Source organism: Melopsittacus undulatus, chromosome 4 (genome assembly GCF_012275295.1).
Source record: "Melopsittacus undulatus isolate bMelUnd1 chromosome 4, bMelUnd1.mat.Z, whole genome shotgun sequence".
NCBI lineage: Eukaryota > Metazoa > Chordata > Aves > Psittaciformes > Psittaculidae > Melopsittacus > Melopsittacus undulatus.
Window position 1 is genome coordinate 15644136 of NC_047530.1, and position 26938 is coordinate 15671073.

General features: G+C 43.0%; 1 protein-coding gene across 5 annotated transcripts; it reads right to left on the reverse strand.

The window, feature by feature from the left end:
* Window positions 1-220: 220 nt before the first annotated feature.
* On the reverse strand, window positions 221-24870 carry LOC101878753 (uncharacterized protein C11orf24). 5 transcript variants are annotated; one of them, XM_031051985.2, is made up of 6 exons: window positions 24783-24870; window positions 23817-23926; window positions 18962-19058; window positions 6828-7066; window positions 3291-3407; window positions 221-2075 (listed from the first exon to the last, which is right to left on the reverse strand). In XM_031051985.2, exons 4-6 carry the CDS (start codon window positions 6982-6984, stop codon window positions 880-882), a joined length of 1470 nt encoding a protein of 489 aa, XP_030907845.2. In that variant the 5' UTR covers window positions 6985-7066; window positions 18962-19058; window positions 23817-23926; window positions 24783-24870; the 3' UTR covers window positions 221-879. The 5 variants fall into 5 exon arrangements, with proteins under 5 accessions (XP_030907845.2, XP_030907843.2, XP_033918456.1 ...); XM_031051983.2 differs by having other exon boundaries at window positions 24649-24859; XM_034062565.1 differs by having other exon boundaries at window positions 23727-23926; window positions 24649-24859.
* Window positions 24871-26938: the final 2068 nt, after the last annotated feature.

Here is a 26938-nt window from a genome sequence, read left to right on the forward strand (position 1 = left end):
AACATAATAAGCAGTAAATGGGCCTGCATAACCAGGAGACATGCTGCTCTGGTATTACAGAAGCAGTACCCTGGAAGATGATCATCATCTTCTGTGACATGTCCATACACCCAGTGAGGCCTCCAAAACTCCCATACTTGAAATATCGAAGTAGAGCTAATTTGCCCCCAGAGTCACTTGCCTGCTTCTGAACTGTCAGTGACAGGAATGAAAACAGAAATGCAATAAGATATGCCCTTCCAGGGCCCCATTTATTAAGTGAATACAAAAATAAGATCATTTAAGTGCAGAGGCACAATAATCTGCTCCATGGTTAAGAGACAGGTACCTTGGGTTAGGAGTAAACAAAGTTCACAATGTCTTGTAAACAGACTTCTTTACAAGCAAGAGGCATACTGAAACATGACATACCTTGGATTAGAAGTTACCTGTTGCAGCAATACTCCCCACTTCTCGAGATTTCAGAGCACTTCACAAAGTGTTGCTCTGTTTTCAGAGGAGCCCAAGTGAAACAAATGAAACACAAGCAACTTGCACTGTAAAAAGTTGAGAAAGTGCCATAGCATGTTTCAAGGATGATGGCTTTTACCCCTTGTGAGGTTTGGTTTGCAATGAGAAATAACAGCCAAAGCTATTGTGCATTATGGAAGTTTTAAAAATTAATACTTCTTTTTAAATTTATTTTTACAGCAACCTGTGGCACAGTTGAATAAAAAATAACCTTTTTCTTAATATAGTACATGGCATTTCTCCTCAATTGCACAAGTAAATTTGGAAGCACTTTCAGTTTGTGTTACAGGCAAACAGGAAAGAAAAATAAGTCAGGCAGGCCTTCAGTCTCCTTTCCATCTCTCTGCCCACTGTTTTATCCCCACCCTTTCACATCTGGGAGTCCACATACATTCCATTGATCAGATAATCCACTTGTGTGTAATCCTTCTTCTTGTAGCTCTCATAGGCCTGCATAAGGAAAAGAACTATAACAGTTATGAAAAACACCATACCAACTAAAAGCACTGCAAGAAGCAAGCTTTTATCTACCAAGTACTGAGTCAGGGGCTCGGCTGCAATGAGAAGATACTCATTGTCTATGTCCTGAGTTTCTGCAAGGCCTGAAACTGTTGCTTTGGGTGCATCTGCTGGAACCATGGCTGTTGAAAAAATGTGAGCTGTTGACTCTATTCCATGCCCAGTCACAGTTTCTGCTATATAGGCAGTAGTTAAAACTGTGGCACTTCTTGTAGAGCCCATATGAGAAGTTGATTTACTCAAAGATGTTGTGGCTATATGTGCTTCTGAATCTAGATTTGGCAACGTAACAGGCAGTGGATTCACAGAGTGAGAATTCTCCAAGGGGGCAACTTCCATGGCATGAGTGGAAGTAGTGGTAGATGTTCCTACAGCTGGTGGGATGGGGGTGGCCAGTGTTGTGGTCAGTGTCTTCAGGCCTGCTCCAGTAGTGGTGGGGCTACTAGAGCGGGGAGTGCTGGTGGTGGTGATGGCTGGATTAAACTGCTCTGTCTGACTCACTGGAGTACCTGAAGTGACAGTGAGAAGAGCAGAAGTGGGGGACAATCCTGAGACAGAGCTACTATTTCCTGATTTTTCAGTGGTGGTCACACGCTTGGTGACATGGCTGGAAGTGGAAGCAGAGATGTTACCAGATGTGGGAAAAGAGGGAATGGATGACATGGTTGTAGAAAGATGACCAGAAACTCCATGGGCATTTGAGGTTTCAGCAGTTGTTTCATAAGCTGCAGTGAGGACAGTTGCATTTATAACATTTTTTGTTATGTCTGTGACAGTGGTGGTGGTTGCTATGGTGGTGGCAGCATTGCTTGCAATTGTTTCTCTTGCATTTGTTGTTAGGGCTGTGGCAGCAGTGGTAGTATTGCTTGCAATTGTTTCTGTTGCATTTGTTGTTACATTTCCACTGTCAGCCCCAAGCAAATCCCTCAGATGAATCTTGTGAGTCTGAACAGGTAAGGACAGGTTTTCCACATTGTTTTGGTCAACTTGTGCATTCACCATCCTCCTCTTTTTCTGTGGATAGCTTTGGTGGTGAAACAAGATTCCTTCAAAAAGACAAAAACAATGAGTATCATAAGACTAAAACTCTCGAGATCAAATCTGACTTCAAACCCCAACATGCAAACCAGAACACATTCTGCAGCACATGTAGTACAACTGGAATAAATCAGTGCTCAAGTCAGCAATTTTTACTGGCGGGGCAAAGGGGAAGATGTTGCTTGTTGCTTGTTTTTGCCACAGACCTCTGGCATTTGCCCAACCAAGGAATTACTTCCACAAAAGGGGAGTAAGGAAGTGCAGAGTTGCAATGTAGAAGCATGTTATCAACAGGAGTAGCATTACAAATGCCAGCTCCTGAGAAGAAGCTGTCGCACTTTCAAAGTTACACAGCATCAACAAAGTCTTCATGCTTAGATTCATAATTTGCACCTCTCAAAACTGAGTGGCAATTTCCACTTACACCTTCATACTTCAGAAGACTCTCCTTCACAATTAGTGACCTAGATTTACAGCGACATAAATCCCATCAAAGACCTTTGCCTATCAAAGTTCTGTAGTGATACTGCACAGAAAGCTTTGCCAACCCAAAAGAACCATGGACAAACTTTTCTAAAAAAACCAAAACAAACAACAACAAAAAAACCCACCTCAAAACCAACAACAAAACCAAAAAAACCCAACAAAAAACTTATGTACAGCAACCTCTTGAAACATACTGTAGCAAATTGATTCCCCAGTTTCCAACAAGCTCCATTTTGTTATTGTGTCACTGAATTAAAATTGAAGACCCTGGCACTGTAAAGTCACCATGAGGAATTACTACTAAGGCTGCTCCTGTTATAGAAGCATCCTGCTGCCTCTGGCACAAAATCCTGGCAATCTCAGGAAAAGCAATGCTAAGACATTTTTCCTTTCTGTTAAAAAATATAAATACATCTGTTATGCCTTCATTTTCCAAAGGAGAGTGTGTGGAGTGCAAACGGCTTGAATGAATGATGTGCTCAGGATGGTGACAAACTGTTACTCAGCAACAGTTACACAAGTTACTCATAGACAGACCATGTACATGTAAGTGCCAGAGTCCTCACAAGGCTAATGAAACAGTTTTTCCAGTGGGCTAAGTTCACCTACAGAATCATCCTGCAAGCATCTCACAACCCATTTCTCTCTGCTAAAAACCAGTCAATGTGTAAACACAGGCATTTAAAGCAAAAGGACAAGGATCCTGGATTTAGCAGGAGCCTGAAGCATGGCATTACCTCCAAGCAGATCTTTGATGTCATGTTCTCCTGCATTCTGGCACACACTCAGCTGGTAACACTGCAAGAGGATGCAATAATTTTGGTAGGGCACAGACCAATTACAGTGATGGTTACCTGAAAACAGCAGAGAAAATAAAGTCATATAATAACAGAATGGTTTGGGTTGGAAAGGACCATAAGTTCCAACCCCTCTGCCATGGGCAGGGACACCTCCCACTAGATCAGGTTACCCAAGGCTCTGTCCAACCTGGCCTTGAACACTGCCAGTTCAAGAATCTAACCAGTTGGGTCACTACACACTGTATACTGAATGCACTGCTTCAGGTCTGTAATTAAAGAATTAAAAAAACAAAACTAAACCCCAACCACAATAGCTGGAAGGTCAGGCCTTAAGGGATCTTAACCCAAGCTTAGTGAAAACAACTGGAAAACTAGTTCAATCAATACAGCCACTGCAGCCTACCTACCTGCTTGTCTTCTGGTATCAAGACTAACAACAGCAATTCACTCACCCAGACAATGACAAAGACAGTGCTCTACAGTTTGGACCCATCTATATGCTAGCATTAACCTACATAGGAAATGCAGGCCATCTACTACTGTAAATCATGCCAGTTCCCATTTCTTGGGAAGGGGAAAACAAAAAGCCACCAGCATCTCTTGCACTGGCTACTTATCTAAGTCACGCAGTTCAGAAAGATCAAGAGACAAATGTAGTCAGCATCATTAAAACACCCTGGTTTCTGCTACCTTCATGATGGTATCCAGCTGCTCATGACTTCCCTGTTGCTCCTTAGGAGAACCAGAGACCTCTATTGAGCTGTACTGATTAATACTCTCTCTGATACAACTCCAAACTGAAGCTCCAGCTGATATGTCCACTGCAAGACATATCACCCAGTGGCTCCTTTTTGCTTACTTCTAATTAGTAGACAGAAGGAAAAAAATAAATTAAGAGCAAAAAACGTGGAAGGACAACAAATGTTCTTCAGAACTATTCTGAAAGGAAACTATGTAGACAGATGCCAAGGTTTTCCCTAAATCTGGTTTACTTCATGCTTAAGCCTGCTGCTACTGGAAAGAAATTTCAGATACACATAGGCAAGCAGAAATGGGGTAAACAGCTGTACTGTGGAATTAGTGAGCAGGAATATTGCAGCCATGTCTTATTTTGCCTTTATTTTTCCCAGAGTATGCAGGATAGCCCAAAAGTATGTTCTCAGGGCCAAATTGCTCAGATGGCCAGGATTTTCCCCTTCAGCTCTGGACTGGCTGCCATAGAGGAAACTTGGGAGAGCTCTGAATATGGCTGAGGATGCAAATGAAAGAGCATGGTCTTAACTTCTAACACAAGTTCACCACGTTCATGAAGCATCTGGGAATTCAGGATTGACAGATCTTTGCTAAGATACTTGCCCTAGCAGTATCTGGAGGCTTGAACCCATTGCAACAGACAACAAACAGAGGTTAAATCTACCACCTATGTTGTCAGTGCTAGAGAGATTTGCTGCTTTTATTAGCATGCAATTGGAAGGTCAAACTGTCTCATGATATTGATACAATCATAGAATGGTTAGGGTTCTGTTTTGTGATATGTTAATTTGCTAACTATGTATCCTGGCTGATGGTGTGGATATTTGAAGGCAATGCTGGAATAGCTAGACCAGCAACCATTCCCTTTTCTGCAGGGCACATCTGAGATGTGAATATACTGGCAAAAGTTCTTCTTGTGACAGCTGCACTACTCCAAATTAGTGATGTAATTTGTACCCTTGCTGTCATAACATCTACAGAATAGAGCCTAACCAGCCAGGAATGTTATTTTTCCACTTCTCCAAACAACGTAGCTATGAGACGCTCCCCTATGCAACCTTGGCCTGTAAGTTAACACTACACTACCTAAAAAATAACAACCACTGCTCCTTTACTTACAGTTACATAGGTATAACTATTCTGACACCTAAGCCTCAGGCCTCACATTTGTAATGAAAGAAAGCACAAAAATAAATATACTTTGGGGAAGGTGGGAATGGAGGACAAGAGCAGTCAATGCTGATCTTAAAACCTAAAGTTGTTTGTTGTTTTGGATTTCTTTTTGTTTGTTTTGTTATTTTTTTTCTTAAAAAGGACCTTCAGGTCCTTCTTTCTATGCACATGGCTAATACATTGATACCAAGAGCCTGCATCTTTTCCAATTCCCTTGACACCAGGTAGTGCAGCAGATGGGCCATCAAGTAACAACTAGCAATTAAACTGCTTCAGTGGGTTTAATACAGAACATAAAACCTGGAAAGTTTTATGTTTCTGGGTTTAGTTGTGCATCCATCATGAGGATGAAAAGGGTCACCTAATTCCAGAGGGTCCACCCCTTCTGCCTAATAAAGCCAACACTCAGCTGGACTTGCTCTGTACAAAACAGAGCAGGAGAGAACAAGGTGAAGGACATAAAAAAAAAACAGCGATTGAAGCCAGTCACAGGATGAAGCACGCACTCAGAACATCTCCCAGCCCTGACCATGGACTAAATTCCTCACATCCCTAGGACGAGGCAGCTGATAGCACCTTTTCTACCCTTATCAAAATATCAGGAAGTTAAAATTACATGTGCAGTGTTTAGAGATTGCCAGGTGGAACAGACAAACATGCAGTGCTACATACCCTAAGTGTCAGCAGAGTCAGTGTGAATGTGTCATCTTTCTACGGTTTACCACCTTAAAAAGCGTAAGTTTGAGTTTTCACACCTCTGGTGCCTGGGAGACAAACCCACTCATCTTTTACCATCTAGACAGAACAGTTTACAAAGGTGCTTTCTTTCCACCATGAAGGGAAGTCTCATATTTCAAATAAAGGTTTGAAACCACTGGGCTTTAGAAAAGGGCATCTTTATGATATTCCTATCAGTCTGATTGTCAGACATTCATCCACCCGAATCAAGGTCTCATCTTCACTACAGAATCACCAGTTGTTTGTAGGTGTCACACGCTTTCACATGTGGCTAAATGAGATCAGGTCCTTCATAAGGACAACTCTGAAAGACTCATTTAGAATTTTAATGCTTTTTAAAGACACCAGAGGCAGAAAGCAGAAGGGTCTCATTCTCCAAAACTTGTTTAACCCTTCATTGCAGGATACAACTGGTTTCTTCTGAGGCAGAAAAACCACACATAAATACCAGTGAGCACAGATTACTCATCCCAGTGCAGCTGTCTACAAGAGCACTGCTCACTTGCAAACATCTGGCAGCAAGGAATAATCATTTTCAAGTCAAGTGACCTAACACTGTTTGCAAGCTGCCAGTGCAAACCAAGAACACATGCATGCTGTTTCTTACAGAAGCTAGAACGGCCCTGGGAAATGGTTGTTCTGTATTCAGTTTAATCAGTTACTTAGCACCACTGGACTGCACAGAGAAGCCATAACTATAAATGCCTATAAACAACTGAAATTAAGAATGACAGTTGTCAGGGGAGCAGAGGAGACCTTTAAGGAACAGAAAACGCAGCTGAAATTTCAGCTAAGGGACGAGACCCTCACCTGAAGCACCCAGGCTTTGACAAGCCTGCCTGCACTCCTTTTCAGTTGTAAGCATGTTTATTCGCACTACATGGACTCCTCTTCCTTTCAGGACAGAAAACCTGTGTTCACATATACAGAAAGAGATCAGCAGGAAGAATACAATGGCAGTCCACATCTTCAGGGTTGGCCTTGCAGACAGGCTTCTTTTCCCAGGAGCAACTCTTTCTTATTTCACTTTCAGATCCACTGCAGTATTCCTATTAAAAAGAAGAAAACAAATGCATTTATATCAACCAAGCATTATATTAAACACACTCCTATCAGCAGGAATGGGGAAAAAATGTACAAAATGCAGGCAAGTATCATTACATACAACATACAAGCAAGGACACAGAAGCAGGAAGAGAAAACCATTCCCGAATTCAGACAGACCCTTTCTTAAAAAAGGCTACTTTGCTCTTCTTCCCTCAGGCCCCAGCAGAGAACAGTTCAAGTCAAAAGCCATGTATAAATGGCCAAACTCAAACCCCACAGGTGTAGGGCAGCACAGAGATGATGCTTCTTGACTCACTCTGGGACCCATGTTGTTCCCAGGCTCAGCAGAAGGGTTTGCACCAGCTAAAGCACACTGTTAGTATGGGAACTATAGTCCTGGCTCTACCCTTACACAAAGTCAGTTAAAATCAGGTATCAATCTCAGCCGATTCCTGCTCATTGAAAAAAAAAAAAAAACCAAAAACAAAAAAACCCCAACCAAACAAACAAAAAAAAAACCTAAAAGAAACTTTGACTGAAAACAAGCAAAAGCCAGCATTTCAGGTCTTCCGAAACATCACACACACACAATCTGTTGCTGAGGAAGATTCACACCCACAGTAAGCCTTCCCCACATAAAACAATGAATAGGCAATGCCTTTTCTTCATTACTAATGCACACATGAAACACTGTCCCGGTGGATAGGACCTCACCCTTCAAGTCGCTGAAGCAGCTTCCATTGACTTCAGAGCACATCATCAGCTTCTACCTGATTTTACCCTCTTGTCTCTAAGACTTACAAAACTGTGTATGAGCTTGCAAACAGTTCAGCCTGAACAAGACCAATTGTAAGTCTCTTCCTTAAGTAGTTTTAAGGCAAACCTTCCTCCTCATCACTGTAGCAAGCTTTGGTCTTCATCCTGCAGTTCTGAGGAGAAATGTCATAGCCTTCAAAGAGAAGATTGCTGAGATTCAACTCCACATGACATCTCAGAGATGTATGTGATGACTGCAGTTGAAGATGCAAAGGCCGTTCACAACACAGAATGAACAGCATGTGTGAATGATATAAATAACATAGTGAAAAACCTCCAACAGTCATCAGTAACATGCATAAGACCCTGATCTAGCCATCCATGCAAGAAGTTTCACCCTGAGCTCTCAACTCCAGTCCCAGTCATGACTGTGAATTTAAGAATCTGAGTAAGAGCCTTTTTTATTTCCAAGAAAGCCCAAGATAATGCTTATTATGCCAGTGTCAAAAAGTACTATGATCACAAAAGACATGCAGCTAAGAAAACTCAGAAGACAGTAGAAGATGGAGAAAAGGGTTTTTTTTTTGTTTTTTGTTTTTAGAAGGTTTAGAGGGGGATGGGGAGCAATTCCTCCTCAAAGTGTGCTCAGACATTGGAACAGTCTGCCCAGGGCAGTGCTGGAGTCACCGTCCCTGGAAGTGTTCACACACTGTGTAGACAAGGCCCTCAGTGCTGTGGGTTAGCAGTGGCCGTGGCAGTGCTGGGTTAAGGGTTGGACTTGATGATTGTAAAGGTCTTTTCCAACCTGGTTGATTCTATGATTCTATGATTAGTTTTGACTCCCATATTACAACATTTGGATGCTACATATCACGAAACTTTTTAAATTTTCCTCCTTACTCTACATCCTAAAGACCCAAACAGGGTAACAGAGTTTTAGCTTCAAAACCACCCTGCCTGAAAAAGGGTGAAACATGAACAGCAACCCCAAGCTTTGCAGAGCACACAACATGCAGTTCTATCTTAGACTACCAAGTTGTCAAAGATGGGGGCAAAACTTTACACTAAAATGCAGTGCCTCAAATTCAGCATCCCTATTTGCCCTACAAATTCCTAAAGGAACTTAAAGCCTCCTGCCTGCCCTTTTATTTAGTCTAGTAAAAGGAGTTACTTTGGCTGTCAAAAATAGATGGAATATTTCTACATCTCCTTCCCTGGAGAGCAGGGGAGCCTGAAAGGATGAGACTGTAAAGTAGCTGGGTACCTGCACCACTGACCTTAGCTTATGCAGTCCTCTGTGGCTTTCTCCCTGGAATAAAAGTCCACAGCATCATGCTCATTTGTGTGAGCAGCTTTCTCACTGCAGCCAAAAGTTCAGTTCTGCATCATTCCACCTTGCAGCTGAAAACATTTCTAAGTCTGATCTGACAACATAAGTCTTGTAAGTGAAAGGCAGCTCACCAGCCCCATCTAGTCCTGCATACCAGACTGTGCCTGGTGTCCAGCCAGCACAAGCTTTGCTGGGAGTTCTCTCCCACTTCACGCTGTGTACACACAGCTCAGGCTGACTTTGCTCATTCCCTCTCATCACTTGCTCTTCCAAATGCACCTCAGAGTGACTTGAAAGAACTAGAACAAGAGAGGAGATAACCTGTGCAATACATAACCGCAGCCTCCGCAGCACAGTACACAAGAATCAGCTACTTAGGAAATCAACCCCATGTTTTCAGCATCATGCTGGTAATATGAATTTGTATTATTCAGCCAAGACAACTTCAACACTTTTCCCACTGTTCTGAATTACAAGGCACTTCCACAAGTTTGCCTTAGCCTTCAGCACACTCTTGCTGTCACTGTTAGCATAAAAAAACTCCTGTTTACAAGACTGTGAGTGGGGGGGAAAGCAAGGGGAGATGTGAAGCTCTGCCCACAAGGGATTTTCTTAGAGCAGACAGATCCTTATTCATGTCAGAGAGCAAAAGTTTGCTTTAAATACAAATCTTTCAACTTAAAGCAAGTTATTTGGGTTCTTTCATGGACACTACAGGTACCCTACCAAGACAGAGCACAACTTGTCAACCTGCACTCCCACACTTTATGCAGAAATAAGTGCAATTCTTGTAAAGTTCTCAGGTCACAGGCAGAGATTCAGCAAACAGAAAAAAAGAAAAAAAAAACATCATTAGACCCACAGGAAAAAAAAAAACCCTACATCATTAAGGGTAAGTTTTACGTTTTAAAGAGTCCAGGTTATGTTTGCTGTCCCTTTTCAAGGTAAAAGGCTTACAAGATGCAATACTTTATAGCCTTAAGAAGTGACCCTGAGAAGGAATTTGCTGTGCAAGAACATATGCATTTACTGTTTTAAAGAAGACCGCAATAAATAAACACAGAACACTCTCATTGTTGCAATTTTTTCCCCCTAACTTTACTAATACCTCTGTCATTACACATACTAACCCTGACAGAGAATAAACACCTTCCATTGCATTTTGGAAATGCAGATACAGCAGCATTATATCTATGCTGTCTGTCCCCTGGTGCACAGAGATACTTTGTCTCCTCAACCACATTAGGATACCACAAGTCCTTCCCATAATATCTGACTTCAGTCCCACTTGACTACACCAGCTCCATAGGAAAGCAAAACACCAGTAAATGCCTCTCACCTCTTCCAAAGCACCTGGCAGCCTTTCTGAGTTACACCAGCAATGGTTAAGGTGGACACACCAAGCTCAGGCACAAAAGGTTTGTCTCTCCTTTCTCTTTCACTAAACATAGTCTCCTCAGGAGCCACCTGATAATTCCTCCCCCCGGGTGCTCAGTAAAAACTTATAAGTTTAAAATAATTTTAAACATTCTTCAGCCAATTATAAAAATCCCTTTACAAATTGCAGAGTGAGCATATGACAAACACAATACACAGACTGTAAGTACAACAGATAAGCAAACAGCTCATTTCCAAGTCCAGCAAGGGGATAACCAGACACAGTCATACCCTAATGCAGTCCAGGTAATGCTTGGGATATTGGATTAAATACCAGAACCTTCAGCTAGCGGGTTGTTTTTTTTCTGGCTTCTTCCACTTCAGCACAGTTCCATACATCCAGAACAAGAGTCATGATTACCTGTAGATCACTTTTCCCAACTTAACAACTGTCTTTTATAATTACAAGCAATAAGCTTTATTTCTGTCTTCCCATCACACTTCTAGCCAGTCCTACAGACTCCATCTGTACGCAGAGAGCCCCCTGAGCACCCACTCCACACACCTACATCCCAGAAAATCAGCTACAGCTTCTTCTCCAGACTATGTTTCGCCCTAGAATAAACCATCCTGTGGCTGTCAGAGACAACAAAAAGGATGAGATGAAAGCTACTGTTCCCATCAGAAGTAATTTTGGTAAACCTGGACAAGATTCATTCTTTGAGCACTATCTTCTCCACCTGTAGAGCATTCCCAAGGAAATTAAAAGTCAAACCAAACCACAGAAGGCAGCAACAACTAAAATCTGGGAAAAGACTACACTCTGAAAAATTCAAAGCTTACTTTTACCATCTGTGGCTATAACTCATCAGGGAACAAGCATGGAAAGCTAGAATAACTTTGAGTCAATAACTGAATGACTGATGACTTTGCAATGTACATACATATCCAGAGGGGACTTCTTTTTTTCAGAAGCATTCTTCCTTCTTGCTGATCTCCCTGTGCTCCAGCCAAGGAATTTGGGAGGGTTGTATTATTTCAAACAGCATTGACTGAGGTGATGTTGCAAGAGCAAAGTGAAGCCTTTCAAATATAATTCCCTTGCTTCCATGCTCACCCAGCCAGCCTCAGCTGCTCCTGGTTAAGCAGCTGCATGAAAGTGACTACAGCAAGGTGAAAGGAGAGATGTAGAACTAGACAAGAAAAGCACGGAAAGAGATCACAGGTACAAAGTGAACAAAGAAAGTCATGCCATTATTTGATGACATACTCCTTTGAGCTGTCATCAAAGAGCTAGCAGACACTGCCCCAAAACTCATACTTACAAGTGTGCATGAACTAGGCATGAAATCAGGCCAAACAGCTGCAAAGAAAACTTCTATTCCGAGTTTAACAACAAAGCAGGGAAAACAAGAGTGGAATGTCTTTTGCAGACAATGATGCTTCCATCAACTTGAGAAGACATAAAGCCTGGTTTCAACTTGTAATTGCTGCTAAATACTTCATCTGTTGTCAGCCCTCAAAACAAGTGCTGTATTTCACTCTTTTGAAAAACAGTATTAAACCAGACTTTCCCAAGGGAAGACAAGCATATCATTTCATGAATCGAGGCTAGAATGCAGGAGACAGGGAATCTGCACTGCAATCTTGAGAAGCATTTGGTTTCCCAAGCTTATCTCCAAGGCTGAAGTTGCACACATGGATAGGTCTGGAGATAGAAGGGGCAGCACCAAGGCACATGTGGCTGACCCACTGTCAGCTGTGCATGATCAGATGAAGTTACATCATTCTCTGAAGAGCAGCTTTAGAGCCATTAAGTTCCTTTGGCTCCTGAAAAAAAGCTAATGACAAGTTACAAAGCTGTTTCTACAAACTGTCATATGCTATCAACAACTAAGAATGAGCTGAACAGAAATTGTGAAGCAGAGAAGTGCTAGGATTACAGAAAATGCATTATTAAGTCCTTCGTCTGGACACAGGTCCTTTCACCTCCCAACACGCATGCAGAACATGAAGCATTTCAACTTTCTTAGAAAACGCAGGATACAATGGTCAACGGTCCATTTGCTGTCCTAATACAGGGTCTCCATGTCCCCACCATTCTCAGTACTAACAAAATGCTCCCCTGGAAAGATGACTGTGGTGGGACCTGCACAGTTCTACACTTGCAGATGGAATTTTGAAGGAAAATGTGCCTAGAAATCACCGAGTCTTATGGATACATCCGCCAAGCTTGGATGATGACCAAAAAGCTGAATCTGATAAACATCTGGGGCTGACATGAGGCCAGCAGAGCATTCAAGGCTTATCTGCTGCAACAGTAGGACACAAGTTAAACATACTCTGAAATGTGATTCAAAGAAACATTGCCAGCTCAGGTGTGGAAGAAAATATCTTATATTCCTTCTACAACACAACTTCTTCAGAGCGTAACACTGGACAGCCAGCCATGTATTACAGAACTGCTGGCACATCCATCCACAATAGCAGGCACACTCTCACTGAACAGGCTATTGGATGGGCATTGGTTTGGTCTGCTGCTGCCTTTTCTGATGTTTCTCCTAATACCTGTCCACAAAAAAAGATTTAAAAAATCCTACAAAGCCAGAGAGTCCACACAAATTGCATCACACTGGAATGTGTTAAGAATAACAGACCAGTAAGCAAAACCATCTTAGTTAAGCAGCCATAAAATTATATATCTCCTCCTCTCTTAAACATGAACCACCTCCTTCAGTTTGTATTGGAGTCCCCATCTATGGCTGAATCACCATTCAATCTGCATGACTCTCACCCCACAGGAAAGGTGCAATGACTACAGCAGCATCTACAAGCTTTAGGTGATGAGCAACAGTTGCAAACAAAGACATAAAAAGAACAGAGGCAGCATCCTTGCTCAGCATACCCAACACACCCCCCAGATTCACATTTGACCAACTTCGATGAGAGTTATTAAGGCAGAGAGCAAGGAATAATCCAACGTCATTGAGCAGACAGCCTCTGCGAAAGCTGCTGCATTCTCTGGAAGACTGGTGTAAAATGGTGCTTTTTAAAAGAAGTCTGCAGCTGCTAAAACATTTCTCCAGCTGCCACATATTACTCTATAAGAAAACCTATTCTTCTGCTCATAAATGGTCAAATGTGGTAAATCAGGACTTTCAAGATGCACTGCATAAACAGAAAAAAAAAACTTAAAGTCTCTTTCAAAGAGGTGGAATGCCAAGTTTTGCTGAGAAACTCTGTGATCATACTTGGACTTGGTCAACACTTGAAAATTTCACAAGTATGAAGTACTTCAGGCTCCATGCTGACAAGGGTATGTTATGCTCCACAGGGCCAAGGCTGTGCAAAGCTCACAAGGAACAGCATCTCTGCAAGGTTAACACTACCACTCTCCAACAAAAGGAATGAAAACCTATTTCCATGCAAGAACTGAGTTAACTGCAGTCTGAACAGTAAACCTCATTCACACAGATATTAAAGTGCTGTATCCTTCAGGTTCAAGATCTTCAGCAACTTGCTCAATCTTCCTTTCCCTACCAGAAACCCAGACAGGAAGGAGGTTTTAGTGGTTAAAGCCCATACTGAGTGATACAACCTGAGGTCAGCCTCCTTCCCTCATTCCAGCTTCCTGTGGAAGTAATGCAATGCTATGGATTCACAATCTTTACACATTTAACCACAGTGGGTTTTGGGGGTGAGTTTGGTTTCTTTCTTTGGTTAGTTTTGTTTTGACTATTACCAGCTTTGGCCATCTCCACCTTTCTGTGCCTCAGGTCTCCACTTGTGTTCCTCTCTCAGGACAGAAGGCAAGACAGTTTAAGCATTTGTTATCCCACTAACAAGGACAACCCACACTGGCACCACTGACACTCCACTGCCATCACATTTTGCCTCTGAGAAAAAAGTCTGTTAAAGCCTAAAACCCCCAAACCAGCACTACTCACCCATCAACCTTTCTCAGCCATATTAGTGCCATGTGATACAGTTCAGATAGTGAGAAGTATTACTCAGCAAGACACTTTTTCCTGTGAAAAATGATGAGACAGCTATTTCATTTATGAAAATGTGGCTTGTGTTGGAGTATCTGAAACAATCCAGTATTAAGATACAGAAAAATTAACTGTCAACTATGTTAACTGCATAAAGCTGTAACTGGACAATAAATCTGGCAACAAAGATACCAAACAATAAAAATCTGCACTATGACTCAAGTGCAACCTTCCTTGGGCTGATCCACACCCAAAGCAGCTAGCAAGTTTTCAGACATGCTGTTGTCTCGTGGGAACAGGAGATCATACATGGGGCATTTCATAATACACATTTCAAATAAAACACCTTTCAACAAGGCCCTCAAAAGGAACCACCCCATGAGCTCTGGTATCACTGAGCTAATAAAGAACAAAGGAGATCAAGAAGGGTAAAAGGAAAGCTCATGATTTTGGTTTCTCTAAGTGCCTGCAGAAGCAGGTACTCTGCAGCATGGGTGCTTAATGCTTGCTGAGATGGCATTACAAGCTAGAACCAGCACAGTGTACATGCACAGGAATAAATTGTGTCCGAGGTATTATAAATTCAAAAATGCAAAGTCCAGACCTAACAAAGACTTTTAAACAAGCAGTGACTTCAGCCTGATGGTACAATCAACTAAGTGTTACTTTAGAAGCAAATAAAGCTGCCAATGCGTTAAAGTCTGCTCTCCTGCCCACCTCCTGCCCTACAGAGTTTTACTTCAGTCAGCATTTTCCTGGCAATACAGGTCAAATTAAATTCCACTGGAGTTAACAGTTGCAACCCTATCTTTCACTCTAGATATTTGTCAGAAATTCTTATGCTCCTCTATAAGTTCATGAAGCTGTAATACTGATTTTGGGCATTAAGAAACAGGACACACCTTCATCTAGAACACAACGTTCTGCAAGTCTGCTCAGGAATTTAAGCCTGTGCATGGTTTTCAGCAGGGTTATGCATAACAGTGATGGTGATCTATGTTACAAAATCAACAGGCAATACCGTGGATTGTTCAGAAACAGAAAAAAGTTCAGACAGTCTTGAAACAGCCAAAGCATGGTCCCAGTGCAATGACTCTTCACTGCTAAAAGAATCATAGAATGGTTCAGGTTAGAAGGGACCTTAAAGATCACTGCATGCTCTGGCATGACAACTATCAATGACTAGGAAATGTATTTGCTTCTTAAAGTCATCCAGAAACACAAAAGTTTCCAAAGTAGATCAGCAAAAAGTACTATGTTTTAAGTGACTACATGGGTCAGAGGGGTATCAGTCTCCTGTTCAGGTTCCCTCTCTATTTTGGGTCAGCTTAGTGGACCTGAGGGAGAGGAATCATTTGTGAAAGCCTGTGTCCATCTCAGTAAGAAGGTGGAAAAGCAGATTCCCAAGGGTTTTTTTGGTAAATCTAATACCAATGCTCACTTCTAAAAGGCCAAAAAATACAGAAAGTCAGTTTCCCCAGCCTTAAAGCATAGTTAGGCACAAAGGTGCCCTGGCAAGGCAGTATGAAGGAATTTTGTGAGTGATACTGGATTTTCACCTTCTTCACTAAAAACCAGTGGGCATCAGGGTTCAGCAGTATGAAGCCACCAACTTGCAAACATAAACAAGAAAAAGGAAGAACATTTCCACTGGATGTTGGCAACGACCCTCAGCTCTTCCACCTCTCCTTTGTAATTCCAAAGTTCACTTTTTTTTTCCTTTTTACAAACTCTGAAGTGCCTCTTTAGAAGAGGTACTTTGGCCTTTCACTCAAAAATCTATCATTAGCCAGAGCCAACAGTGCAAATCTTCATCTAGCAATGATTAAGTCTTACAAAACTTGAAATAGTACTAAAAAAGAGGTGCAGTTGCTTTTAACGGAGAGAAGACTTTGCATGCTCCACATTATGAAAGAATCAACAGCAATCAGGACACTGTGACATTACTTCTCTGAGACCAGAAGCTGTGACTGAGTTGCATGGTTAGCCTGCATCTAAAGCTATAAGTAAGCTTTAGTTAGCATCAACAGAACATTTGCACAACCTGCTATTGGCTACAGAACTTTTATGTATTTATCAAAGTCATGAGACAGCCTGAAAACACGGCTCTAAGCCTGATAACAGTGTATTAGACACCTTTTCATTAGCAGAAAGTACATACATTATTATCCTAATGCCAGTAACCATGAAGATTTTAGAAGACAGACTGCAAATAATATTCAGGTGAACCACCATGGAGAAGAGAAGGGTTCTCCAACAGAAGAGGCTCTGTTCCAGGTTCAGTGTCCCAGTTCACAGGGATGATGTCACTGCCACTAGGTACCACTGAAAAGAACACTCTCCCTTCAGGTATTTCTGTACATTGAAAAGATCCCCACGAGCCAGGGCTGAGCAGTCTCAGCTCTCTCAGCTTTTCTTCATAAGTTTCCCAGAACAGAAGTTGCAACTTCTGCTCAAGATCAAATTCAAGAACAGAAGCTTCCATGTGGCCTTCAAAGGCATATGCTCCACCATCAGGTGGGAGGTAGGCTTCAGCACTTAACACTTCTTGGTCCTAAAGGAGCTCTGCATAGCAGTACCATTTTGAGACAATGCAGGAGCTGCTGCTCTTGCAAACAAGGTCATTTCCAGGTATGGAAAGCATCCAAGATACAACAGGCTTTGCAGTTCTACACCAGCCTAAGCAAATACTGTACATACATAACATCATCTGTATCACAAACTAAGGAAGTTATTATGATTATCCCAGAAAAAAAACTCACATATGAAAAGAAACTGGAAAGATTAAACAGGATTTGTGCATTTTGTAAAGCTCTAGATAATTAGGATTCACTAATAAAAAGCACTAATAATAATAATTAAATAAAAAAATAGCTTGAGGAGGGAGTGTGTTTGCTCATTTCAAAGATGGTCTCGAGTTTTCACACTCAAACTTCAGACCAGCTAGTCATGCCTACAGTTGTCCCAGCACCTTCCATCATGCTCATAAATGAGACATTTTCCAAAATACTTTAAAAATATATGAAACCAGGGTATAGAATATTTTCTTTTAGAGGAGGGAGAGCCACTTTGCTCCTTTTTGTAAGCCTCATCAAGTCAGCATGTCAGAAATTCACACCGAAGCTTCATATAAATAGCTGTGAAATCCTAGTGACAGCATCATCTTTTCAAATCAGCTACGACAGGAAGAGTTTTAGAAATGGGAAGAAATGACGACTTAAAACAAAACTGGTCTCAGCAGGAAAAGAAAATTGATCAGCACAGATGAGAAAGGCCAAAAAAAATTATAGCAATACTTAAATTATTAAGTTACCAAATAGACTAACACCCATTTACTGCAAGTAAAGAACTAGGGAGTAAACGCTCTTTGCTTGGACATAGAATATTTCAATTTATCACTGGGCATTTCTCACCCACCGGATACTTCCATCCTTAACCTCATTAATAATCCAATCTCTTGCTTACCTTACAGCAAAACCAAAAAGAAATAGCTTTTCTTTTTTTTCCAGATGCCACTGCTAGCAAAATGACCCACTAATGAGATGAAGTTTCATCAAAAGGATGATGATGTAAAGGAGCTCTGCTGACACAAATACACCAGGACAACCTTTGTAACACAGGTTAGTCCATAGCACAACATGGCATTGGTTCAAAAGAGCAGAGCATAGGTAAGATAGACCAACCCTCCCTTATCTCGTAGGGTGGAAAAAGAAGTGCGAGAAGACTGAGCCATTTGTGTACGGCTATAGAAGGAACGGGTCAGAGCTGCAAATGAAAACCGAGTCTCTTGAAATCCAGCTTAGTGCATGAGCTACAAGACAGCCTACTTTTAATATGAAAGCATATATTTAGTAAGTGTGTCATGAAAAGCATCTCAGGAATATCAAGAAACACCTGCTGTGGGATTTTCATTTAATGAAGGACAGGGGCAAGAGGAGTGTTCCTATAACATATATCACATACAAACCAAAAATGACCAATAGTTAAGATTCAGAGGATTATGTACATGGAGAAGTGAGGAAGGGAAGCCATAGCACAAACACATGAACTAGCCTTCTCTCCAATTAATGGTTTGCCTGACCTTAAATGGATCCCAAGTATTTCCATTCAACCAGTTTGCATTGATAACACTTCTACCTTTATAGAATCATAGAATAGTTAGGGTTGGAAAGGACCTTAAGATCATCAAGTTCCAACCCCCCTGCCAAGGGCAGGGACACCTCACACAAAACCATGTTACCCAAGGCTCTGTCCAACCTCACCTTGAACACCACCAGGGATGGAGCATTCACAACTAGGGATGAATTTTGCCCTCACCCATCTGCTCAGTTTCTGCCAACTTCCACAAAATTTCACTTTACCAATGGACTTGTTTTACAGCAGCTTCAAATCTGGCCAGAGGGAGCAAAAGAATAATCATAATTTTGAGTGTAGAAACTTACCAGGCAAACCCTTGTAACGTTTTTCTCACTGCCAGGACTTACTGCACCTTTAGGGGAAGCAAAAGCCAGTAAAAGCCTGGGTATGGTAGGACAAGAGCTGAAAGCATAAAAAAAAATAATAATTAATTAAATATTGTTGTATGCAACCAGAGAGACACTTCCCTGATACAGTCAAAGTATTTTTTCAAAGAGATGGAAGAGTGGAAAGGTTTATCCTTTTTAATACAGACAAGTGAAACAAAGAAAGATGGAGAAGAAAACTCAGCAAAATAACATGTTCCATGCTATTGAAATTAAATCCTGCTGTCCACACACAAGTTGTATTGGGTTTAACTTAAGTGGATTTAAACCAAATTTAGTTAGTGCTGCAAAGTCTCCTCAAGCCAAACAAATACAAATCCAACACAAACAAGCAAGCAAAATTCAATGCAAATGTCATCAAATCCCTTTTTTCTACTTCCCCCCCCTCCTTTTTTTGATAAATATATTTAAAACAAATCTAACACCAGTGCACATTCCCTGTCTGACATATCCACCCAAGTGTTTTGCTGAACTACTGCTTAAGCAGTTCTCCATCCTGGCACCAAGTTAGCTGGAACACAGGGAAAACAATCCCACTGCCTTCCTGAACAGTGTGGTGGTTTAAACACAGCCAGCAACCAAGTACCACACACAGGAGGAGCTGTGCTTCAGTGCCAATCACTTCCGAAGCAGCTCAAACCCCTTCACAGGCTGCCAGTATCTCTTTCTCAGCTGGGGTACAGCTGGCCTCAGAGCCGATGTATCCCCAACTCCAAAACCCAAAGGGTTGATCTCAAGTCTCCCCTGGAGGTTTCTGCCAGAGGCTCCAGGTAGGACCATTCTCCCCAGCTGCAGTGTACAGTATATTTTTTACATCTGGCCCGGACCGGACTGGTCCGAGGGCTACTGCATGAACTATCTCACATTTAATTTGCTCAAAGGCTTGTTGTTGCTCAGGGCCTCATTTAAAATCATTCTTATTCCAGGTCTGTAATTTGGGATGTGCATTCTCCAGAACCCCACAATACTTGAGAAAGAAATACAAGCTTTCTTATTAGTTGGTGGAGACATTGCTGTTATCTTGTTGATCACATCTGTGGGGATCTAGCAACATCAATCTTGCCATTTTATTCTCAAAAATTGAACCTCCTGTGCAGGTCCCTTGACCTTACTCAGTTTTACAGCAAAACTGGCTTTCAGCAGGATTTGGATAATTTTCCTCCCTTTCTCAAAGACTTCTTCCCCTGTATCACCCCACACAATAATGTCATCAATGTATTGCAGATGTTCTGGAGCTTGCCCCTGTTCCAGTGCAGTCTGGATCAGTCCATGGAAGATGGTAGGGCTGTTTCCACCCCTGGGGCAGTCAGTTCCAAGTGAACTGGATGCTCGTCCAAGTAAAAGCAAACTGTGTCCTACACTCTGCTGCCAAAGGAAATGAGAAAAATGCATTGGAAATATCAGTCATGGCATACCACTTGGCTGCCTCTGACTCCAGTTCATACTGAAGTTCTAGCATGTCCGGTACAGCAACACTCAATGGTGGTGTGACTTCATTCAGGCCACAGTAGTCTGCAGTTAGTCTCCACTCTCCTTTAGACTTCCGTACTGGCCATATGGGGCTATCAAAGGGTGAGCGGGTCCTGCTGATCACTCCTTGACTCTCCAGTCTACGGATAAGCTTATGGATGGGAATCAGGGAGTCTCGGCTGGTGTGATACTGCTGCCAGTGCACTGTTGTGGTCGCAATTGGCACTTGTTCCTCTTCGAGCTTCAGCAACTCCACAACAGAAGGATCCTCTGAGAGACCAGGCAAGGTGGAGAGTTGCTCAGTTTCCAAGGCAGTAATACCAAAAGCCCATCGGTACCCTGTTGAGTCCTTCAAGTAATCTCTCCTGAGACAGTCTATGCAAATGACCCATGAAGCCTCTGGACCAGCCACAGTCGGATGCTTTTGCCACTCCTTCCCAGTCTGGCTGATTTCAGTACCGTCAGCTGTTGTGATCCCGTTACCCCAGAAATACAAACAGGGTTTTCCTCTTGATGGCATCGGGGTACACTGTGCACTGGTGTCTACTAGAGCTTTATACTCCCATGGGACTGATGTGCCAGGCCATCTGAGCCACACAGTCCACTAAGCCTGGCTGTCCTTTTCCTCCACCTAGCTGAAGGTAGGGCCCCTTTAACAATGACCATAAGTTTTTCACTTCTTGTACAAAGGGATTTGAATTCCTCTGCATAGGAGTTGGAGCAAAATCAGCTTTTCCACTCCATCTAGAAAACTGGCCACCAGAGACTGGAACAGCACTCATCACAGGAATTAAAGTGGCTGCAGTGCCTGTTGCCAAAGTTTGAATAGCTACCACAGTTGTTGCTGGAGTTTGAGTGGCTGTAGTATTTGTTATGGGGATAAAAGTACCTGCATGCCTGTTACTGGAGTTTGAGTAGCCACAGTACTGGTTATCAGAGTATGGGTAGCTACAGTGCTTGTTGTGAAGACTGAAGAGGCTGCAGTGCTTGTCATCAGGGTTTGAGTAGCCACAGCACGTGCCGCAGGGGTTGAAGTAGCCAAATTCCTTGCCACTGGAGTTTGAGTAACCACAGTGCCTGTCAGTGGAGTCTTGAGTCCTGCTCCTGCAAGTTGCTGTGCTTTTCATGAGGGTTGGAGTAGCCACAGGCATCTATTTAAACCTGAGCAGGATCTGAACCATATTCAGCAACATGCTGGTTCCTAGCAAAGAACCAGGCTGGTTTCAAGAGTTCAAAGAATATTCAAAATTTTTAAGCTTCTCAAATACTACTGTAATTATCCTGGAGGAGAATGAGGATATTGAATGGAAGGTATCTGTTACCAGCCGGCTCTCCCAGAAGGCCAAAGGTGCAATTGTTCATAGTTGTCACCAGATGGCTCCCGAGGAACAAAGGTGACGACAACACCGACCACACAGACCACGAGTTTCATGACCTGCGAGTCTATCATATCATAACCCAGCTCCAAAGTACAACAGAATGACAACTATAGCCCAAGCCCCACAGGTGAACATCACCACAGGAAACACATACCATAAAACCACAGAATTATCTGGGCTGGAAGGGACCTTAAAGATCATCTGTTTCCAACCCCCCTGCTACTGGCAGAGACACCTTTCACTAGACCAGGATGATCAAAGACCCATTGAACCTGGCCTTGAACACTGACAGGAATGGCAGACATGATGAGAACGGTAGCCACTGCACAGCAGCTGAGGATCTACCTGCAAATGCCAGTGAATTGACAGAAGCTTTCCCCTCTGTCTTTCCCAGTGCATAACTGCTCTTGCTATTAGAAGTTTGTATAAAACGCAAAGCAACAATTAAAACACAAGGATAATCTAAACATAAAACTGACATTAACAGTGCCTGAACACTCCCGTATGTGGGGTCCATAAATGAGAACAGAACCAGGTCAAAGCAGATGAACCTGAGCTGTTCAGCACACACATGCAGGCAATGTACAGATCTCCGTATGGAGATGAGGGCTGCAAGGAAACGCATGTGCATGACACGCACCCATGTGCACCACTGCTCTGAGCCATAAGCACAGCATCAATCAGAACATGCATGTCAGCCGGGATGAAGAAGCCATTGCAATACACCTGGTTTGTGGGTGAAAGTGGAGCAAAAAGTTCATTCCTCCGACATCTAGGTACCTTGTAGTTTCTCACTGCAATTATGCTTGGCCCGCTTGAAGGCACTTTCAGATTATAAAACTGTGTTCAAGCATGGATGATGATATGTGCTTAGTTAACATTGTATATTAGAGCATGGGGAGACATCAGCGGAACTGTATACTAAAAGCTTCATGTAGTTTAATCCATGTCTTAAAAATAAATCAAAACCAACAAAACAAAAAAAGGCAAAAAACTCTACCCAAACAAATCAATTCTTCATGGTTTCTTCAAGCAAAGTTTTGGACATTTCGAGCATGCACTGCTTTAAATAAACATCCCCATTCCTTAATGTCTCTGCAACATTTTCCCTTGAAAATTTAGTCACTGAAAAAGCTACCACGTTTAAAAGCAGGTACATTAATCCAGGGTGTGCAGGCAGACATTTCAAATACATTACCAGGTCTTCAGAACTAATGTTTTTCACCACTAAAGCTTGAAATTTTGCTTGCACATTATTCCCATTGCCTTGGAGAAGTGTATGCCAGGAGACTTCCCTTAGAAGGCAGAGGCTGCAGAGTTGCATGGATGTGCCAATTAGAATTTCAAGAGAAAATAACCAGATACAAAGACTGTTTTCTGGCAGATGGGTTTATAAATCCAGCAGGGAATTTGCCATTAAAACAAAAAACAAAGACATCTGCACCAGTGTGTTAAGAAGCATGTAATCTTGAATTTATCCCAGAAACTTACTAAAACAATACAGGCATGTATACATACATTATGTTTATATACATATAAACTAGAACCAAAGCAGTAAATATGCACAGTAAGAGCATTAATCTACTACAGACGTAAAAGTTAATAAAAATTTACAGATTCCTTCTAAATTAGCCATTATCATGCAATGGCCTGCATTAACATGTATTGTAGTGGATAATTACAGTAGATAAGTAAGATTAACACAGAAATTCATACACTTTTGAGACAGACACTGCATCAATATGCATCTTACAGCCTACTTTTCAAAGATACTGATCAACCACAAACCCTGTGAGGTCTAAAGGGCACGAACTGCTCACTATCAGCAAGTTTACCTCACTCAGCAAGGCTGCAACTTGGCTCAGTGTGCAGAGAATTAATATTTCTATGGGTTTGCTCCTCCACTAAGCAGTCATTTGACTCACTTTATCAGGAAACAGAAGTGCTGTTGCATGACCAAGTCTGGCATAGATTCAGTCAGCTAATGTGCAGGACATCAAGGCACCTTACTTGGCAGGATTTTTCTTTGCCAATCCTAGAAGACAAAGTTTGGGAGACAGCAGAAGGGAAAGTTAAGGGATTTGAGGAATCCACCAGAACAAGATCCACTGTGACAGACTATCCCTACAGTCTGCCGTATTCAAGAGCCTGAGCAAAGGACAGTATTTACTCTTCCTACCAATTACCAGATTCTAGCTGACACTTTGCTAACATCGCTCAGGGTATAGCGAGACCTACTGGTACGATGGGAAAGATTTCACTCTTTCCATTTACATTCTATTTACAAAGGTGATCTCAACGGTACACATTCCGCATTATTTATTCAGACACAAGTTACGTGCACACATCTGTGATGCCATGCATTAGGGTGATCTGCTACCAGGCACCGTATTTCTGAGGTGGCCCATAGGGCCTAAAAATGCAACATTTCAGGCAAAGAATTACTCGCTGAGTCAATCAGCTTTCCTCCCCACAACGAAACCGAGTTTCCTCCACTCCCACCTCCCCAAGAACACGATCACCTACGAGCACACACACATCGCACTGCAGGCGAGCAGCGGGTGAGCGCAAACCACCACTGCCACGACTGCTATGGCGAGGGGAGTTGCAACTTTATTAGCAACTTCCGTGGCGAATTCATGGAAGAGACTGCCGAGCCCCTGCTCCCCTCCCAGGACACGGTCACGACCCGCAGCACTTCAAACCGACACTCGCTCCGCGAAACCCCTACCTCCGAGCCCCGCCCCCGCGGCTCACCCGGCGCTGCGCTCCCCTGCCTGTGTCCCTCAGGCCCAGGACAAACCACCGCCCGACAGCACACACTCCGTCCCGACGCGGCTCAGCCCGGCGCAAACCACGGCCTGGGCCAGCGGGACGGAAGTGGCGCTTACCCCGGCAGAGGCAGCGGCCGCACGCCCAGCGCTTGGGCGGCCCCAGGAGATCGGCAGCAGCCTGCACCCCGCGCCGCGCCACATGCCACGGCCAAGACACGCCCCAGACACGCCCCATCTCTCTCTCATTGGCCAGTCCGCATACAGCCCCGCCCCTAAAGCTGAGGCCACGCCTTCTCCCCTCTAGCCCCGCCCCTCCGCGGAGGTCCAGCAGCGCAGGCAGCTTTTCACACCGGAAACACCGGTAGAAGGTGGCAACGTGTACGCGGAAGTGACGTTTCCCTAGGGTAGGGTTTGAAGGGGCGGAAGTGGTTCTAGGGTAACGGTAGTGGGCTTCGGGCTGGCAGCGGTTGGTGTGGTGCCGCTCCCCTGTCCCCGCGGTGCCGAAGCCGTTCTCGTGTGGCGGCAGGCTCCGCCAGGTGGTACTGCGAGCTCGGCACTGACCGTCCGGCACCAGCTGCCACCGGCCCGAGGCACTGTCTGGGCGGCCCGTGCGCCAAGGGGAGTGTCGCTGCCTCCACCTGCCTCCGACCGGCACCGCTGGTTGTGCTGTGCTTTCTCTGCCCTTACACTCCCCAGGGCCGCCAATGGGCCCTCCTACTGTCACTGTGTATTTAGAGGTTTGCGATGAGTTCGGTCTGGGATATGCGTCTGTGCAGCTGTAGTCCAATGAAGTATATTCATTGTCCGTTGTCCATTGTCCAGAGCATGCATCGTCCTGAATGTTCACAACGTGGCCTCCAGCGGCCACCATCTCCTGCAAGTTGTGGTGTTGCAGCGGGAATGTTCCCGGCAAAGCCAATGTAAGACTAATGCGTTTTGCCCATGTTGTCTGCAGCAAACCTAACAGGGTTTCTTGGGATGAGTAAAGGAACAGTGGCTAAATTAGCTGGGTCCAAACTTCAATACTTGCCACCAAAGAGGAAAAATCCACAGGCTAACCGCTTCTTGCTACCCTGCACTGTGAAAAACACATATTCTCCCATAATTTACGAATAACTTGTGTAATCCTTAAAATATGCAAATCTCTGGTTTACTAGCAAAACATCTAGTAAAACAGTCCACTGGCAATAGCATTGTGTGAGTAGAGACTGCTGCTGAACTAAGTACTGAATCAAATAGTCAAAATCCTTGTTGATTGTTTTGCTATTTTTAGTATGGCTGCCTCTACTAAAAGGTTGCACATCAGCAGCTCACAGCTGCTTGGGCAGACCCTAGCAGCAGTGGAGCTTTGAAGCTTTTATATACTGCACCATGTACATGTATGTACACTCGTATATATTCAAGCTGCATTGTGAAGTGTGGAGCCAGGTCCATGGAACAGCAGCAGGTGCAGGATTTCCTTTAAGCCATGGGTGCCCATTTTAGAACAAGCACATTATCTCCTGAATTCAGCTCCTCTGGGTTATTTCCAGATCACCAAAAGAAGAGTCATTAAGAAACCACTTCAGGATTTCAGTTGATACTGCTAATCTGGCCATAGGTGAAAGTAATGCTGAAATCATTCACACATCCCAATGTAATTTTAGAACACAGAGACCTGCTTTTTAAATGAGCAATGAGAAGGAGGAGTTGATACACTCGTCCATCAATTGATTAAAAGCAGACAAAATTCAGAGCTGGCCAATACTCACATTAAGGACTCAAAGTATGTCTGTATTGTATTATAATACATTAATATATTACATGTAATAATGTATATTACATTAATAGAATGCCTCAATATATTACATTAGTAGATGTAATATATTGTATTGATCTATCATTGCATCTTTCATGTAGGATACTGACATTTACTGAAATGTTCCCTTCCCCCCATTCCAGAAATGGAGGAAGGAAGAAGGAAACTCTGCAATTTAAGAGAATTAGAAGAGATAGTTAAAGGAGGGAGGAAAACTGTGCTGTAGAACATATTATCTGGTAGGACCAAGAACAAAGATGGAGGAAATATTGTGAAGCTGTTCGGTGTAGCAGGGAACAAGTGCATTTCTGGGAAAAACAGCCTCAGGAGATGAAAATGCTCATGGAGAAGTCCATGTGTAGGATGGGAAAATAGAAGCACTGAAAGAAAGAAAGCTGTGATCAGGCAAACAGAATATGGGATGTCATGAATGTTCCCTCTCATTTCATTCCTTGTGATGCACAGGGAATGTCAG

Bases quoted from the DNA above. Each gene is read 5' to 3' on its own strand.
- LOC101878753 (XM_031051985.2), bottom strand. From the start codon at position 6,984: ATGTGGACTGCCATTGTATTCTTCCTGCTGATCTCTTTCTGTATATGT. The intron at 3,408-6,827 runs GTGAGGGTCTCG...TGCTGTTTTCAG, and splicing joins TCAAAGCCTGGGTGCTTCAG to GTAACCATCACTGTAATTGG. The intron at 2,076-3,290 runs GTAATGCCATGC...GTCTTTTTGAAG, and splicing joins CATCAAAGATCTGCTTGGAG to GAATCTTGTTTCACCACCAA.